The sequence below is a fragment of the Typopeltis vanoorti genome, chromosome 5, assembly GCF_054136105.1.
Source record: "Typopeltis vanoorti isolate ZY-2024b chromosome 5, IOZ_Tvanoo_1.0, whole genome shotgun sequence".
NCBI classification, from domain to species: Eukaryota; Metazoa; Arthropoda; class Arachnida; order Uropygi; family Thelyphonidae; genus Typopeltis; species Typopeltis vanoorti.
In genome coordinates, this window is record NC_143553.1 from 92,217,892 (window position 1) to 92,233,750 (window position 15,859).

Consider the following 15,859-nt stretch of genomic DNA (forward strand, 5'->3'; position numbering starts at 1 on the left):
GATCTGGCTATCAGAATCGGATATAATAAATGGTATTGAGTGTAAAGGATACAGTATTTTTAGGAAGGATAGAGAGGATGGGGTGTACTGCTAATGATATTGGATGACTTGAATCCAATTAGAGTTGAGACCAATGTTTGTAGTAATACTACCAACATTTCCACATGAAATATTGTTAATACTACTAACAATATTTCATGTGGAAATGAGTTTGAAGCCATCTGGTGTGAGGTGGAATCTAACAAGACTAATTACATAGTGGGGTGTTGTTACAGACCAGGTGGATCGGTTGCTAGTGATGAAGAAATGCATCACCAAATAGAAAAGATGAGAGCAAAGAGAGTAATCATAATGGGAGAATTTAATTATCCAAATATTGATTGGGTAGCAGTAGAATCTCATGAGAAGAATGAAAATGCATTTATTGAGCTGTTGCAGGGCAACTTTCTCAAGCAGCATGTGACAGAACTTGAGGGCAAAGAGTATTAGGTTTGATTATAGTGTCAGAGGGCATTTCAATTAAAGAAGATGCAACTATTCTGCTTCCAGTTGGTGACAGCAATCATGCGGTACTCACTTGGGAAGTGACTAAGTTTATGAATGTTCCATTCAGAAAAGGTCACATGCTGAACTACAAAGCAGGAAATTATGACCAACTGAGGAGTATACTGAGTTCAGTGAAATAGGATTGGTTACTGGATGGAAAGGATGTCATGAGTTGAGGGAAAGCATTTAAACAACACTTGAATGATGCAATATCAGAATGTGTTGTCCTGAGAGTTCGAAGAATAAATACAGTAGGAGTCAAATGGATGTGTAATCTTATTAAGCAAGCGATTCGTAAGAAAAAGATGATGTGGAAGGAATACTGTGTGCATAAGGATGACGTCTGTTATGAATGTTATAAGTCAGCAGGCTAGCATAGTCACACTGTTTTACAGAGAGCAAAGTCTGAGTATGAAAAGAAACTGGCTCTGTGTGCTAAAGACAAACCACAAGAATTCTATCGATATGCTGCAAGTAAAAGAATGAACATGAAAGAAAAACTTCTAAATCCAGATGGCATGACGGTTACAGATGCAGAAGAGGTTGTTCAGTTAATGAGTATCCATTTTGTTAAAAGCCATCAACCTAGTGTACGCAACATTGAGCTCACTGTTACCTCTTCACTAGATGAAGAAACACAGGTGCATGAGGACAAGGTATTAGAGCTGTTGCACAAATTGAATAAGGATTCAGCAATAGGGACTGATGGAATATCAGCACGTGTGCTAAAAGTGTGTTTAGCTGAACTGCCATTCCTTTGACCAATCTGTTTAATATGAGTCTCAGAACGGGGAAGATTCTGCAGGAATGGAAGAAATGTATGGTAATTCCATTGCACAAGGGTGGTGCAAAGATCAACGTATCCAGCTATCGACTGATTAGTATCTCAGGAGTAGTGATGAAGATTTTGAAAAAATTGGTTAGGGCTCACATTCAGAAATGGCTTGACAGTGAATCTCTACTTTGTAATGAACATCATGGGTTTACTAAGGGAAGGTCATGTTTCAGCAACTTGCTCAAATTCTATAACAATGTTACCATTGAACTAGACAAGGGGAATAGATACACCATGATATTTTTGGATTATGCTAAGGCTTTTAACAGAATGTCAACAACAGTTTACCATGCTGTAAATAAATTTACAGCATGGTAAACTGTTCCAAAAATTGGGGAATATGGGTTTGGGTTATAGAATATTAGCGTGGATAACAGGATGGCTGACTGACATATCAAAAAGTGGTATAAGTGGGATGTGAGTCTGCAAGATTTAAGGTAACAAGTGGTGTATCACAAGGATCAGTGCTTGGTCCACTGTTATTCACTCTGTACATTAATGATATTGGGAAGGATTTGACAAGTGACATACAGCCATTTGCTGATGATGCAAAGATAGGTAGAGTAATCAGGAATGCTGCTGATATACAGTAATTGCAGAATGATTTGAATAGGCTGGAATTGTGGGCATGGGAAAATGGGTGTCAGTTCAATGTCAGTAAATGTAAAGCCATTCACTTCGGCACAATTAGATATCCAAATATCCAATATAATGTCATATTATACTGGTGGGACTAGAAGAACCTGATGAGGCTAGGGATCTTGGAGTGTTAATAGACAGATAGTTGAAGTTCAGGGGTCATGTTGCAAAGATTGCAAATACAACTCAAAAGATACATGGAATGCTGAAATGAACTTTCACATATAAAGATAAGGATATTATTTTGCCTGTTTACAAGGCTTTGATAAGACCTCACTTGGAATACTGTGTGGGTCAGGTATCCTGGTTTCTGTTGTGATTATGATATATTGGAGAGAGATTCTAGTAGCAAGGCTTATACGTTGGTCATACATAACTGGTAATTAGTTTACGGAATTAGCAACGCATATAAAGTATACTAATTAAAGGTAACTTTAATAAATAACTTCTTTATTTCGGCAACGTCACGTTGCCATCTTCAGGAACATAAAGATATGGTATGTGCATGCAGGCACTAACAAAAGCAAATGAGGAAGAAAGCAAGAAACTAATATCGTTCCTAAAGTCCTAATGGTGCCCTCTGGTGGGCTAATTTGGTTGACTTGGCAGTTGGGCTGAAGTTCTCAAAATGTAAGTCTCCCAAATTTGGGGTAGTTTCATGCACCCAAATTTGTTGAGGTTAGGAACGTTTTTTAGAGCTGCTGAAGATTCCTTGAATAATCTTTCGTATTTAAACTTGCTGCGGTGTATTATTTTTGTTTTCTTCCAACAAATTCTATGGTGGGTATCTATATAGTGTTTTTATAACCCCATATTGTAGTGAGGGGGGTGGTGGGATTGCTGGTGAATGTATCTGCCAGTATGGGTGGGTTTTCTGTAAACAGAGAAAACCAAAGATCCATCAAGCTGGCGGGTGATTAAAGTGTTTAGGAAGGGGAGGGTGTTGTTTTCTGGCCACATGGCTCAGACTCACTCCACTCCTTCCTAACGCACTTAAACAACCAACAACCCCAGAGTCCAGTTCACCTTAGAAAAAGAGGAAAACAACACCCTCCCCTTCGTAGACACTTTAATCACCCGCCAGCTTGATGGATCTTTGGTTTTCTCTGTTTACAGAAAACCCACCCATACTGGCAGATACATTCACCAGCAATTCCCCCCCCCCCTCACAACAATATGGGGTTATAAAAACACGATATAACAGGGCAAAATTAATCTGCTCAGATGACAAGGCCCTAACTACTGAACTAAACCACATCCACAACACTTTCTTAGCCAATGGCTATAACCCCAAAAAAATCCAAAAAATACTCAAACCAGTAAACCACAACCCCCTCCACAATAAAGATTACACCAAATCTATCACCATCCCCTACATCCAGGGCACCTCTGAGAAAATAACCAATATCCTCAAAAAATATGACCTTACTTCTTGTTACAGACCATATAAAAAGTTGGCATCCCTTATCCGCTCTACCAAAGACCAACCACTTCCCCTAGACCTACCTGGTGTATACCAGGTCCCTTGCAGCTGCAAATTGTCCTACTTTGGCCAAACAGGCAGAACAACAACTATCAGGATTTCAGAACACAAAGACTACATCCGGTTTCACCAGTACAGCCACTCTAGGCTAGCAGACCATGCCTTAGATACCCACCATAGAATTTGTTGGAAGAAAACAAAAATAATACACCGCAGCAAGTTTAAATACGAAAGATTATTCAAGGAATCTTCAGCAGCTCTAAAAAACGTTCCTAACCTCAACAAATTTGGGTGCATGAAAATACCCCAAATTTGGGAGACTTACATTTTGAGAACTTCAGCCCAACTGCCAAGTCAACCAAATTAGCCCACCAAAGGGCACCATTGGGACTTTAGGAACAATATTAGTTTCTTGCTTTCTTCCTCATTTGCTTTTGTTAGTGCCTGCGTGCACATACCATATCTCTATGTTCCTGAAGATGGGAACGTGACGTTGCCGAAATATAGAAGTTATTTATTAGTTACCTTTAATTAAATACTTTATATGCGTTGTTAATTCCGTAAACTAATTACCAGTTATTGGAGAGAGAGCATACAAAGGAGAGTGTTGAAAATGATATCAGGATTGTGGAATACTGAGTATGAAGGAAGATTGAATTTGTAGATTGCAGACATGAGAAAGGGGAGATATGATGGGACTTACAAACTTATAAAGATAAGGATGTTATTTTACTTCTTTACAAGGCCTTGATAAGACCTCACTTGGACTACTGTGTGCAGGTCAGGTCTCCTGGTTTCTGTTGTGATTCTGATATATTGGAGAGAAAGAGAAAGTACATAAGAGAGTGTTAAAAATGATATCAGAATTGTGGAATACTGAGTATGAAGACAGATTGAGAATTTGTAGATTGCAGACACTAGGAGACATGAGATATGATTGGGACTTACAAACTTCTGAAAAGGTCATACAGGATTTCAACTGATGAAATTTTTATGTAGGGTAGGGGAAAGGACGAGAAGACATCCTTGGAAGCTGAGAATGAAGGCCGCTAAGAAGGGGGATGAGGACTAGATTTTTCTCTCATAGGGTGGTGTGTGATTGGAATGGATTGCAATTGGATGTTGCAAGTGCAAGCAGTGTGAATGAATTCAAGAATAAGTATGATAGCTGATGTGTGTGTAGTATGTGGCCTTCCTCGATGAGTCTCTGGCTCCCTAGAGATCTCTCTCTCTTAATAATAATAATAATAGTGGGACTAGCTTAAAAAAATTGTAATGGACAACACAAGGAACTAAATCCTCTCCTTCATGGTTACATGGTGATCAGCATTCATGTGTTTAAGTAAAACTTCAGTTTAATATAAACCAAAATAATCACTTGATGTTTATAGATGATGACCTTCACATTAAGGTCATCATCTGGAGTATACACATATATATACAAAGAAATAAGCTATACGATGATGTGCATGATGATAAAGTTACATTAATTTGGTTCAACCATTAAAACTACTGGCCTGATCTCTGGTGGGGAAAAAAAACTTACTACATCCACACCAGAGTCCTGTTATTATTATTATCTATTTAGTTACAAAAAATAAATTAAGCTAGTAAATATCCAGAAAAGGAAGTGTATCCTTTCCTGGATACACGTCTTCCCTCAGGCAGTATCCTTCACTGTTTATTGTAAGCCTACACATACTGGCCAATATACACATGCTAACTCTTATCACCACCCTTCACAAAAACTTGAAGTCATTAACATGCTCAAAAACAGAGCTATAACAATTTGCTCTAATGAAAAAACTCTTAAACAAGAATAGCAATACATTTATAAATAATGGCTGTACCAAATCAATGAAGTTCTTCATAAAACTTAATCAAAAAATGCATATTTATGGAAGTTTTTTTTTTCCCCACTTGGCTATGCTACTAATTGTAGAAAGTATTTTTACCTTGGGTATAAATATATGTTAAAGATACCAAGCAATTTTAAACCTGGTTTTACTCCATTTCCCAAGTAAGCAAACAGACTAAAAGTCAAGTTTGCGCCTGCAATTGATGCAAGTCTAACTGATCCCACAGGTAGTGCAGGAACAGGGCAACTCGTGGCAAAGGTGGAACAAGCTCCGATCACTAATCTTAATATTTACCTTTAATGCCAAAACACATCTCCAAGAAGGGGATGTATGATGTTTTGTATTAAAGGCAAGGGGCCACTACCCAGACCGGTTTCGACCTTTATTGAGGTCTCGTCAGTGGGAGCTAGGCTTAGAAATACCAAGATTTAGTAATACAGAGCTTGTAAGTATTTCGCCAAAACAAGTTACCATAAGGTGTTTTAACCTTATTAAATAAAAATCTCTGGAGGAGATATAAATGTAGAAAGTATTTTTACCTTGGGTATAAATATATGTTAAAGATACCAAGCAATTTTAAACCTGGTTTTACTCCATTTCCCAAGTAAGCAAACAGACTAAAAGTCAAGTTTGCGCCTGCAATTGATGCAAGTCTAACTGATCCCACAGGTAGTGCAGGAACAGGGCAACTCGTGGCAAAGGTGGAACAAGCTCTGTTTTGGCGAAATACTTACAAGCTCTGTATTACTAAATCTTGGTATTTCTAAGCCTAGCTCCCACTGACGAGACCTCAATAAAGGTCGAAACCGGTCTGGGTAGTGGCCCCTTGCCTTTAATACAAAACATCATACATCCCCTTCTTGGAGATGTGTTTTGGCATTAAAGGTAAATATTAAGATTAGTGATCGGAGCTTGTTCCACCTTTGCCACGAGTTGCCCTGTTCCTGCACTACCTGTGGGATCAGTTAGACTTGCATCAATTGCAGGCGCAAACTTGACTTTTAGTCTGTTTGCTTACTTGGGAAATGGAGTAAAACCAGGTTTAAAATTGCTTGGTATCTTTAACATATATTTATACCCAAGGTAAAAATACTTTCTACATTTATATCTCCTCCAGAGATTTTTATTTAATAAGGTTAAAACACCTTATGGTAACTTGTTTTGGCGAAATACTTACAAGCTCTGTATTACTAAATCTTGGTATTTCTAAGCCTAGCTCCCACTGACGAGACCTCAATAAAGGTCGAAACCGGTCTGGGTAGTGGCCCCTTGCCTTTAATACAAAACATCATACATCCCCTTCTTGGAGATGTGTTTTGGCATTAAAGGTAAATATTAAGATTAGTGATCGGAGCTTGTTCCACCTTTGCCACGAGTTGCCCTGTTCCTGCACTACCTGTGGGATCAGTTAGACTTGCATCAATTGCAGGCGCAAACTTGACTTTTAGTCTGTTTGCTTACTTGGGAAATGGAGTAAAACCAAGTTTAAAATTGCTTGGTATCTTTAACATATATGCTACTAATTATATACAGTAAAACCCCGAAGTTACATGATAGGTGGGACCAACAAAAAGTGCGTAAGTCGAATTCGCATAACTCGAGGTATAATTTTGCATGTAATTTACATATACAAACATACAATTGGGACCAAAGGTTTACAAAAACACCTATATTTTTTAAAAAATATAATCATAACTGTAGTTTTTCTTACATAAAAAAAAAGAAAGTTATTTCAATGTTGATGGTTTCATCGAAATAGAATCTATGTCCTCCAAAATCTGTAAACCTTTCTTTTATGATTGTTCTTACTGTGGATTCCTGTAGATCGCACTTCTTTGCTAGCTCACAAATTTTCATTCTGCCTTCAAAATCTTTAATAATGTTGAGTTTTGTTTCCAAAGTCAATGTTGTTCTTTTCTTGCTAGCTGTAGAAGAATCGGACTTGCTTTGATTGGATGACATTATTATTTTTTATGTGATAAAATTTTTATCAAGAACATAACGTTAAACCAGCATTTCTCAAACTGTGTTCCGCGGAAGGTGAATAGGTGTTCCGCGAGAAGATCTGAAATTTGTCATTTTAGTTTTCTAAGCATTTTTCATGAATAAATATTTTATAGTAAAAATATTCTGAGGAGAATAATATTAGTGAATGTGTCGAAGGCTCAGACCCAGAACACCTAATGACATCTGTGTATCGTTAATTTTCACACATCGAAACCTTTCAACATTTGGGAAAGGGAATACTGTTGTTTATGACCGGCCATAAAAATTGCCTGCAAGCCCATTACAACAATTGGTCTCATATCTTCTGTTCTCAAAACTGAAGGAAATAACGTCTGTTACAAATGTCAGTGACCAAGCAGCATATTTTTAAACATGGAAGTATTCATGAATTGTCGTTAATTTTCACACTGAAATCTTTCAACAAAATACCGCCGTTTATGACCGATCATAAAAATTGCCTGCAAGTCGATTACAACAATGGGCGGCATGTTCTCAAAACTGAACGAAATAATATCTGTGTTGCAAATATCGGTGACCAATCAGCAAGGAAGTAAAAAGAAAATTTTTCCACTGAAATTGAAGATCAAGGTAGTCTGTATCCGGTTCTTAAATCTATTACTACTGAATACTTTCTTTGCAAGTTCGTATTGCAGTGTGTAAGTGCTTGTTCTGAAACCGGAGTGGCATGATTTTTTTAAAAGTAACAGGAATACAGAGTTAAAATTAATATGAATAAGAGACAAGGCACTTTGTTTAATTTTGGTATTAAGAAATCTCTTATTGAAGGTATTTGGGACGGAACATATAGCGAGTCATCCACCTCAAGCCTACAAAGATCTCCAGGATGTACAAAAGGAGGGGAAAACTACCAGCACACAGAAAAAAACGTCTGCATTCACTTGTAACTACTTATAATAATATTATAAATGTATTTGGTGATCAGAATGGGATATATCAATGAAAATCAGCACAAATTAATTTAATGATGTTTCCCTGAAGAAACTACGACATGCTACAACATTTCATTAGTCCAGTGATTGATAACTAATTTAAAAGTAATTTATATTTGTCAACATGCCACACCGTATACATAAGTATACTAATACTCTTTATGATTATGCCATAATTAATTATTAATACTTATGTTAATGAATGAACTTTAAAAAAATTTGGAAAGGTATTTACAAGTAAATTTCTTGGGACTGGGCCCTCGAAAAAAAAAAATCAGCTAATGCTTTTTTATTCCTGTATATAGGGAGTAGGTGAGGCGACTTTTAGAAAAAGAATTCTTCTTACTCTTTTAACTAATTTTATAATTAATATCTGATTTATTTCGAACTGTTTAATTTTTGTTACTGAACACTTCATCAAATCATTCTTATTACAATTGCTTTTACATTATTTGATACGGTTTAGTACTTTTCTTACAAGTATTGTTACAATTCATATTTACTTTTGTGTGTTGCAATCTTTTTTTACTATTTTGCATTATTCATTTACTTTTATATTATTCGACATTTCTTATTTATGATCTTATTGTTTTTCATACTAAAGTTACCTTTACAACACAATTCTATTTGTTTTTATTATAGCTCTGACAAATATTGGAATTTGAATATTATTGAAAAAATACCCATGGATTCTTGTTAAAGACAGGAACTTTAACACAAGGAGGAGCAAGTACTTCTGCTGACACATCTACTCATATGATTGGAGAAGATATGGAATTGCAAACTGTGGTTTCTTCAAACGCTAATATTAAAGAACAGACCAAAATGGAAGTACCATGAAAGTTATTTAAATTATGGATTTACGTGTATTGGCAATACACTTGCTCCTGATGTTTTGTGTAATAAAATACTAGTAAACAGTTCTTTGGCTCCAGTTAAATTTTGTAGGCACTTCGAAACGAAACACACTGATTACAAAGGAAAAAATATACATTTTATTAAGAGACGACGTGACTCGCTAGAATAAATGGCTACAATTGCTACAACTGAAAATGTAACAGAGGCGTCTTTTTGCGTGAGTTACCACATTGCACTTCATGGTGAAGCTCATACAATTAGTGAGACGCTCATTAAGCCTTGTGTGAATGACATTGTATCACGCATGTTAAACGAGCAGGTTGCTAGAAAAATAGATGCCGTACAATTATCAAATGATACTGTTTCACGCCGCATCAAAGATCTTTCTGCCGACATATAAAAAGAGCTAATTCATCGACTTAGACTTTGCAGTATATATTCATTGCAAATGGATGAATCTACAGATGTCGCAGGACTCTCTGTATTACTAGTGTTGTTCGTTACATATTTGATAAAAGTATTGAAGAAGATTTACTCATGTGCGAATATCTACAAGAAAAAACTACCGGAGAAGATATATTGAACTGTATTAATAATTATATTACAAAACAGGAAATCAGTTGGGAGAAGTGTATTGATATTTGTACAGATGCTGCTCAAGCAATGGTAGGAAAAATGAAGGGAGTTGTAACACATATCCTGCAAGTAGCTACAAGAGCCACCAAAAGTCATTGTGTTTTGCATAGACAAGCACTAGTAGCAAAAAGAATTCCTACATATTTAAAAACTATTTTGGATGAAGCCGTAAAAATGATGAACTTTGTAAAATCTCAACCACTTCAATTCAGATTATTTAAAATTTTGTGCGATGAAATGGGTAGTGCACATAATACACTTTTATTACATACTGAAGTGAGATGGCTATCCAGAGGAAAAACATTATTGAGGCTTTTTGAACTTCGTAGTGAGTTAATGGTCTTCTTTATGTCACATAATTTAGGACAAAATTTTATTAAATTATTAAGAAATTCTTCATGGTTGATGAGTCTTGCGTATCTGGCAGATATTTTTACAAAGTGCAATGAAATTAACTTATCATTACAAGGAAAGAATATTACAATTTTTAATACAAGAGATAAAATTGCATCTTTTTATAGGAAGTTGCAATTCTAGATTTCTACAGTTGAACAGAATAATTTTGATTGTTTTCCCACCTTGCATGAATTTTTGACTGAAATAAATTCCAAAGTAAATGAAGAAGTATAACGTAATTTTAGAACACTTGCATGACTTGCAATCAACCCTTTTGCAATATTTTCCAAAATCCAGTGAGGACATTCCTGGATTTTGAATCCATTTACAGTGACAGCTAAGCCAGCAGGCTTCAGCGCAAATGACTATGAAAATCTAATTGACTTCATTAGTGACTGATTTAAAACAAAAATACAAGGAACTGCCAATAAAGGATTTCTGGACAAGCGTGTCCAAACTAGCTATTCTTGTTTTACTTCCTTTTACAATGACATATTTATGCGAGGCAGGATTTTCATATTATGCTGCAACCAAATCAGTCCAGGAACAGATCCGATGCTACACCAAATATGAGAATTCAACTTTCTAATATTGTGCCTGATATCAAGCGAATTTGTAATTCAAAGACCCAAAAACATCGGAGTCATTAAGAACTTAATTTGCAATATACGTTTTACTATTTTTTTGTGTTTTGTTTTTACTAATTAACATTTGACAATAAATTATTGTTTTTTCTTAACACTTAGATTTACTTATTTATTTTATTTATATTTACCTAACCTACAAAACCAGCACACAGGAGAAAAAGCCTGCATTCACTCGTAAGTACTTATAATATTATAAATTTTTGGTGATCAGAATGGGATACGTCAATGAAAATCAGCACAAATTAATTTAATAATGGTTTAATTGATATTTAATTAATTATTAAGTATTAATTAATTGCCAATCATTTATAATTAATTAATTATTAATTAACAATATAATAAGCTAAATTACCAATTAATTATTAATTAATACATTACAAAATGAGCAAGGTGTTCCATAAACATTTCAGGATTTGTGAAGTGTTCCGTCGTCGAAAAAGTTTGAGAAACCCTGCATTAAACAATCACAAGGTTTGTAGACTATAAAAATCGTGGAAGAATGGAGACCATGTAAAACACATCAGTGCTTGTTCACAGCATGTGCAACACTGGCGAATATGGCTGGCGCCTGAAAGATACGATTAGTGACGAGGCGTGAAGCGTAACTCCTGATTTGCGTAAGTTGTAGTATGACTGTATTGGGTTTTATCCTTTATCCAAGGATAAAATCAAACAAAGTTTGCACCTGAAGTACATTCAGGACTGGGGCAACTCATGGTAAAAGTTCTCATCACTTTCCTTACCATCTTCCATAATGCAAACCACATCTCCTTGCAGACATGCATAATGCTATGCATTAAGGGAAGGGCCACTATCCAGACTGGTTTCGACCGTTATTGAGGTCTCATCAGTGGGAGCCAGAATCAGAGGTGGTGATACTAAGGTGGAAGTAATGTAAAAGTCATTTATCTATCCGAGTTGCCGAAGGGTGTCACACCCTATTATTAAAATTCTCTGGATTAGAGATAAGTTTATGGAAGTTGTTTTTTTTTCTCCCGCTTGGCTATGCTACTAATTATATATTGGGTTTTTATCCTTTATCCAAGTCTAAGCAAACAAATTTTGCACTTTAAGTACTTTCAGGACGGGGGCATCTCATGGTAAAGGTGGTATAAGTTCTCATTACTTTCCTTAGTATCTCCCATAATGCAAAGCACATCTCCTTGTGGACATGTATAATGCTATGCATTAAGGAAAACCCAATATATAATTAGTAGCATAGCCAAGTGGGGGAAAAAAACTTCCATAAACTTATCTCTAATCCAGAGAATTTTAATAATAGGGTGTGACACCCTTTGGCAACTCATATAAGTAAACATGACATCTCCATTACTTCCACCTTAGTATCACCACCTCTGGGTCTGGCTGCCACTGATGAGACCTCAATAAAGGTCGAAACAGGTCTGGGTAGTGCCCCTTCCCTTAATGCATAGTATTATACAAATCTGCAAGGAGATGTGCTTTGCATTATGGGAAATACTAAGGAAAGTGATGAGAACTTATACCACCTTTAATAAGAGTTGTCCCCCCAGTCCTGAAAGTACTTCAGGTGCAAACTTTGTTTGCTTATACTTGGATAAAGGATAAAACCCAATATATAATTTGTACAGTCTATCTATGTAGTACTCATTATAAAAGTGAGCAAAAATATGGGAATATGCATAAATTAAAATCGTTATGGCTTTTTGCTCGTTACAGCTATGATCTCATTATTTTTGTGCTCATCACAAAAAAATTCGACTGTGTATACACACATACACAAACAGGCTGCATATTTGATGTGTGAGAAGTTGAAAAAAACCCAACCACAACTTTTAAATGGTACTAAGTTTAAATCCATTTTTCAAGCATTCTTTACTGAACATAAAACAATCGACGTGGAAAGCGCAACTTAAATGTTCAACATTCTACTTTAAGAAACACCCATTATAAGAGAATGAATTAAATATATATACACACACACTGTATCTGAGTAAAACTTACAGTAAATTTTCTAGCCCTAGTATACCCATTCCTCTGAAATCTGTCTTAGGATCATCACCTTGGAAACCAATATCACTCCACTGTTTGGAAATACGTCCATTTAATGGACTACCTGGTTTCAATATCAGCCATAACTATAATGAAAACACAGACAACTGAGATATCAATTTATTTAGAATTAAAGAATGCATTTTGTCTCAAAAATTCTTATTTTTTTGAAGGATTATAAATACTTAATAAGGACTGTTATTTATGTGAAAATCACACTGAAACTAATATACAGAAATTTTGATTATAATCCAACTGCCACCATCACAAAGTAATTTCAGCAATTCCTAACAGCTAGTGAATATACTAATGTCTCAACTAAAGCTTTTTAACAGAATGGTATTTGAAAAATCACTATAGCAAACAACAGAATTTTTGAGTTCAAAAATTCTCTAAACTACATTTACTGATAGACAACTTTAAAATCCTGAACACAGGAATTTGTATTTATCTTTAGTTTTGGCTATTTATCCCAACAGCTTTAGCAGAAAGGAAGCAAAATGTTTAATGTTTATGATGATTGACTGTGCAGAAAACCAACTTTATTTTTGTTACTTTCTTTGAAATTTATTTTCAGCAAGTGGCATTTTATATACTTCATTCATCTTTGGAGTTGCCACTGAAGAAAACAAAGTATGACATTCCAAACTGACTACTTCATCAACAGCAAAGTGCCTAGAAAGGGAAGAGGCCAGTGGTTATAAGCTTCATCAAAATAGAATGTGATCTATCAACTATTTAGACTTATGTGCTGGTTTGAACCCATTATGGAGTTTAATGGAATAAATGCAGCATATATAATTAAACAACATGTTTAATCATTCCTATATTTCATCTGTCACTGAGACATTGTCATGGAAACAATATTAAAATTGCAAAAACAAATTTGCAGAAACACTAAGTGGAAAAAATTAGAGACTGAAAACCAAAAGTCCTATGAGGACCACTATGCTTCACCACAAAAAATACAAATTTGACTTTTTCAAGAATCAGCAGTACAATTTAAAAAACTGACCTAATCTTAATAAATATGGTTGTATTAAACTTCCACAATTTGGGAAATTCAAATTCTTAGGCCTCTTGCCCAACACAGCTAAGGTTAGCCAACAGTGTCCACAGAGGGTGTCCATCAATACGACTTTAGGCTTTCAGTCTAATCACTTAGTGTTCGTGCAATTTTGATATTGTTTCCCTGATGATGTCTCAGTGAGTGAGATGAAATATAGGAATTATTCAACATGTTGTTTCATCATTTATATGTGCTGTATTTATTCCATTAAACCCCATAATGAGAATGTGATCTATATTGTAAAAATTGCCACTGTCAGGAAAACTGTTGGCTATACATTTGTTCAATGTGTGTTCAATTAAAATTTAACAATTTATGCAATCATGATTTTTTTTTTTAATTGAGCTTTTCTGTTCAGTGATATTAAGAAGTAAAATTATTTGATTTTGCAGTTGAAGTATTGAGTTATTATTACAATAAAATGCTTTTATTATAATTACAATAATAAAAAAATCCATTTTAATATACAGATGTTTAAAGAAACCTACTGTGCTATTATTTGCAATTATGTAGTATGCTTTATTTGTTTAGTTAACACTGTCTAAATTAATAATGAAAATTTAGCAACAAATTTGAATTCAACTATGTGGTAATATATTAATGTCTATCACTGTTTAAACATAGCAGAATTTCAGCTGAAATAAGGATAGATTTCTATTCTTAATTTTAATTCTTTTATTAATAGCAACCAACTGATATTAAACAAGATGCAAAAATAAAGTGAAAAAAAGGTAAGTATAACTTTTTAGTGAGGTTGTAAGAATTTATTTACTTCTAACAAAAACATAGTGCTTGACAATGCTGACAAGTACTGGTGTGAAATACCAATATGTGATTGACTATTTTCCTCTCTTTCCACCCCAAGGGGGTGGAAAGAGAGGAAAATAGACTGGATATGCAAATATAAGGGGGACCCCGGAAAGTAATCAATTTTTTGTACATTTTTAATATAAATTTTATTAAAGAACAAATTAACATTATTCAATTCTATAATTGCCCATCATTAATTATAACCTTATTCCAATGATCTACTAAGTTTAGAATTCCATTTTTGAAAAAAAATTTTTTCTTTGGAGGCAAAAAATGATATCAAACTCTTTTGGACATCATCTTGCAAACGGAAGGTTTTATTTCTTATGCTGTGTTCGAAGGACCTGAATAAGTGATAGTCGCTAGGGGCAATATCCAGCGAATATGGAGGATGTGGTAGAAGTTCCCATCCTAACTGCCTAATTTTTTCTTGAGTCATTCTTGCAGAATGTGGTTTTGCATTATCTTGCTGCAAAATTACCCCTTTTCGATTGACAAGCGCAGGACGTTTGATTAACAATGCTTGATGTAGTCACTCTAATTGTTCACAGTAGATGGCTGCTGTGATAGTCTTACCTTGTTCCATGAGTTCGTAATGAATAATTCCATGAATATCCCACCAAACGCACAACAGAACCTTTTCCAACACCTAAAGATGGATGAAGTCCATCTTTAGGTGTTGGAATTGGAGTTTGATTTGAAGAAAGCCACTGTTTTTTGCATTTATTATTCTTATACAGCACCCATTTTTCGTTAACAGTTACGACTCGTTCCAAAAAAGGGTCATTTTGTTGTCTGGTCAACAATGAATTGCAAATCACCCGTCTCTGTGCTTTATTGTTTTCTGACAGTTCGTGCGGTACCCATACACCCTGTTATACACCCACTGAATATATTATTTACAGCCCCCCCCCTAGTAATGGTGGTCTGTCCTATTTGTCTAAAATACTGGATCCCACATTGACAAAGGATACTGTAGACACCTGGGAAGGAAAAAGGATCTAGGGATCTAGAATGGACTTTAAGGACCATGTAAAAAATAAATGAAACATACAAAAAATATATAAAATTGATAAAAATAGGGAAAAAAAAA

General features: G+C 35.0%; 1 protein-coding gene across 4 annotated transcripts in view; it reads right to left on the minus strand.

Annotated features, from left to right (window-relative positions):
• LOC150106650 (ELMO domain-containing protein 2) overlaps positions 1–15,859 on the minus strand; it is a 284,336-nt gene that overhangs the window by 203,948 nt on the left and 64,529 nt on the right. For all 4 annotated transcript variants that reach the window (XM_090393249.1, XM_090393247.1, XM_090393248.1 and 1 more), the window contains exon 5: positions 12,840–12,973. In XM_090393249.1, the coding sequence (XP_090249375.1) occupies positions 12,840–12,973 (134 nt within the window). The remainder of the gene's footprint in view (positions 1–12,839; positions 12,974–15,859) is intronic.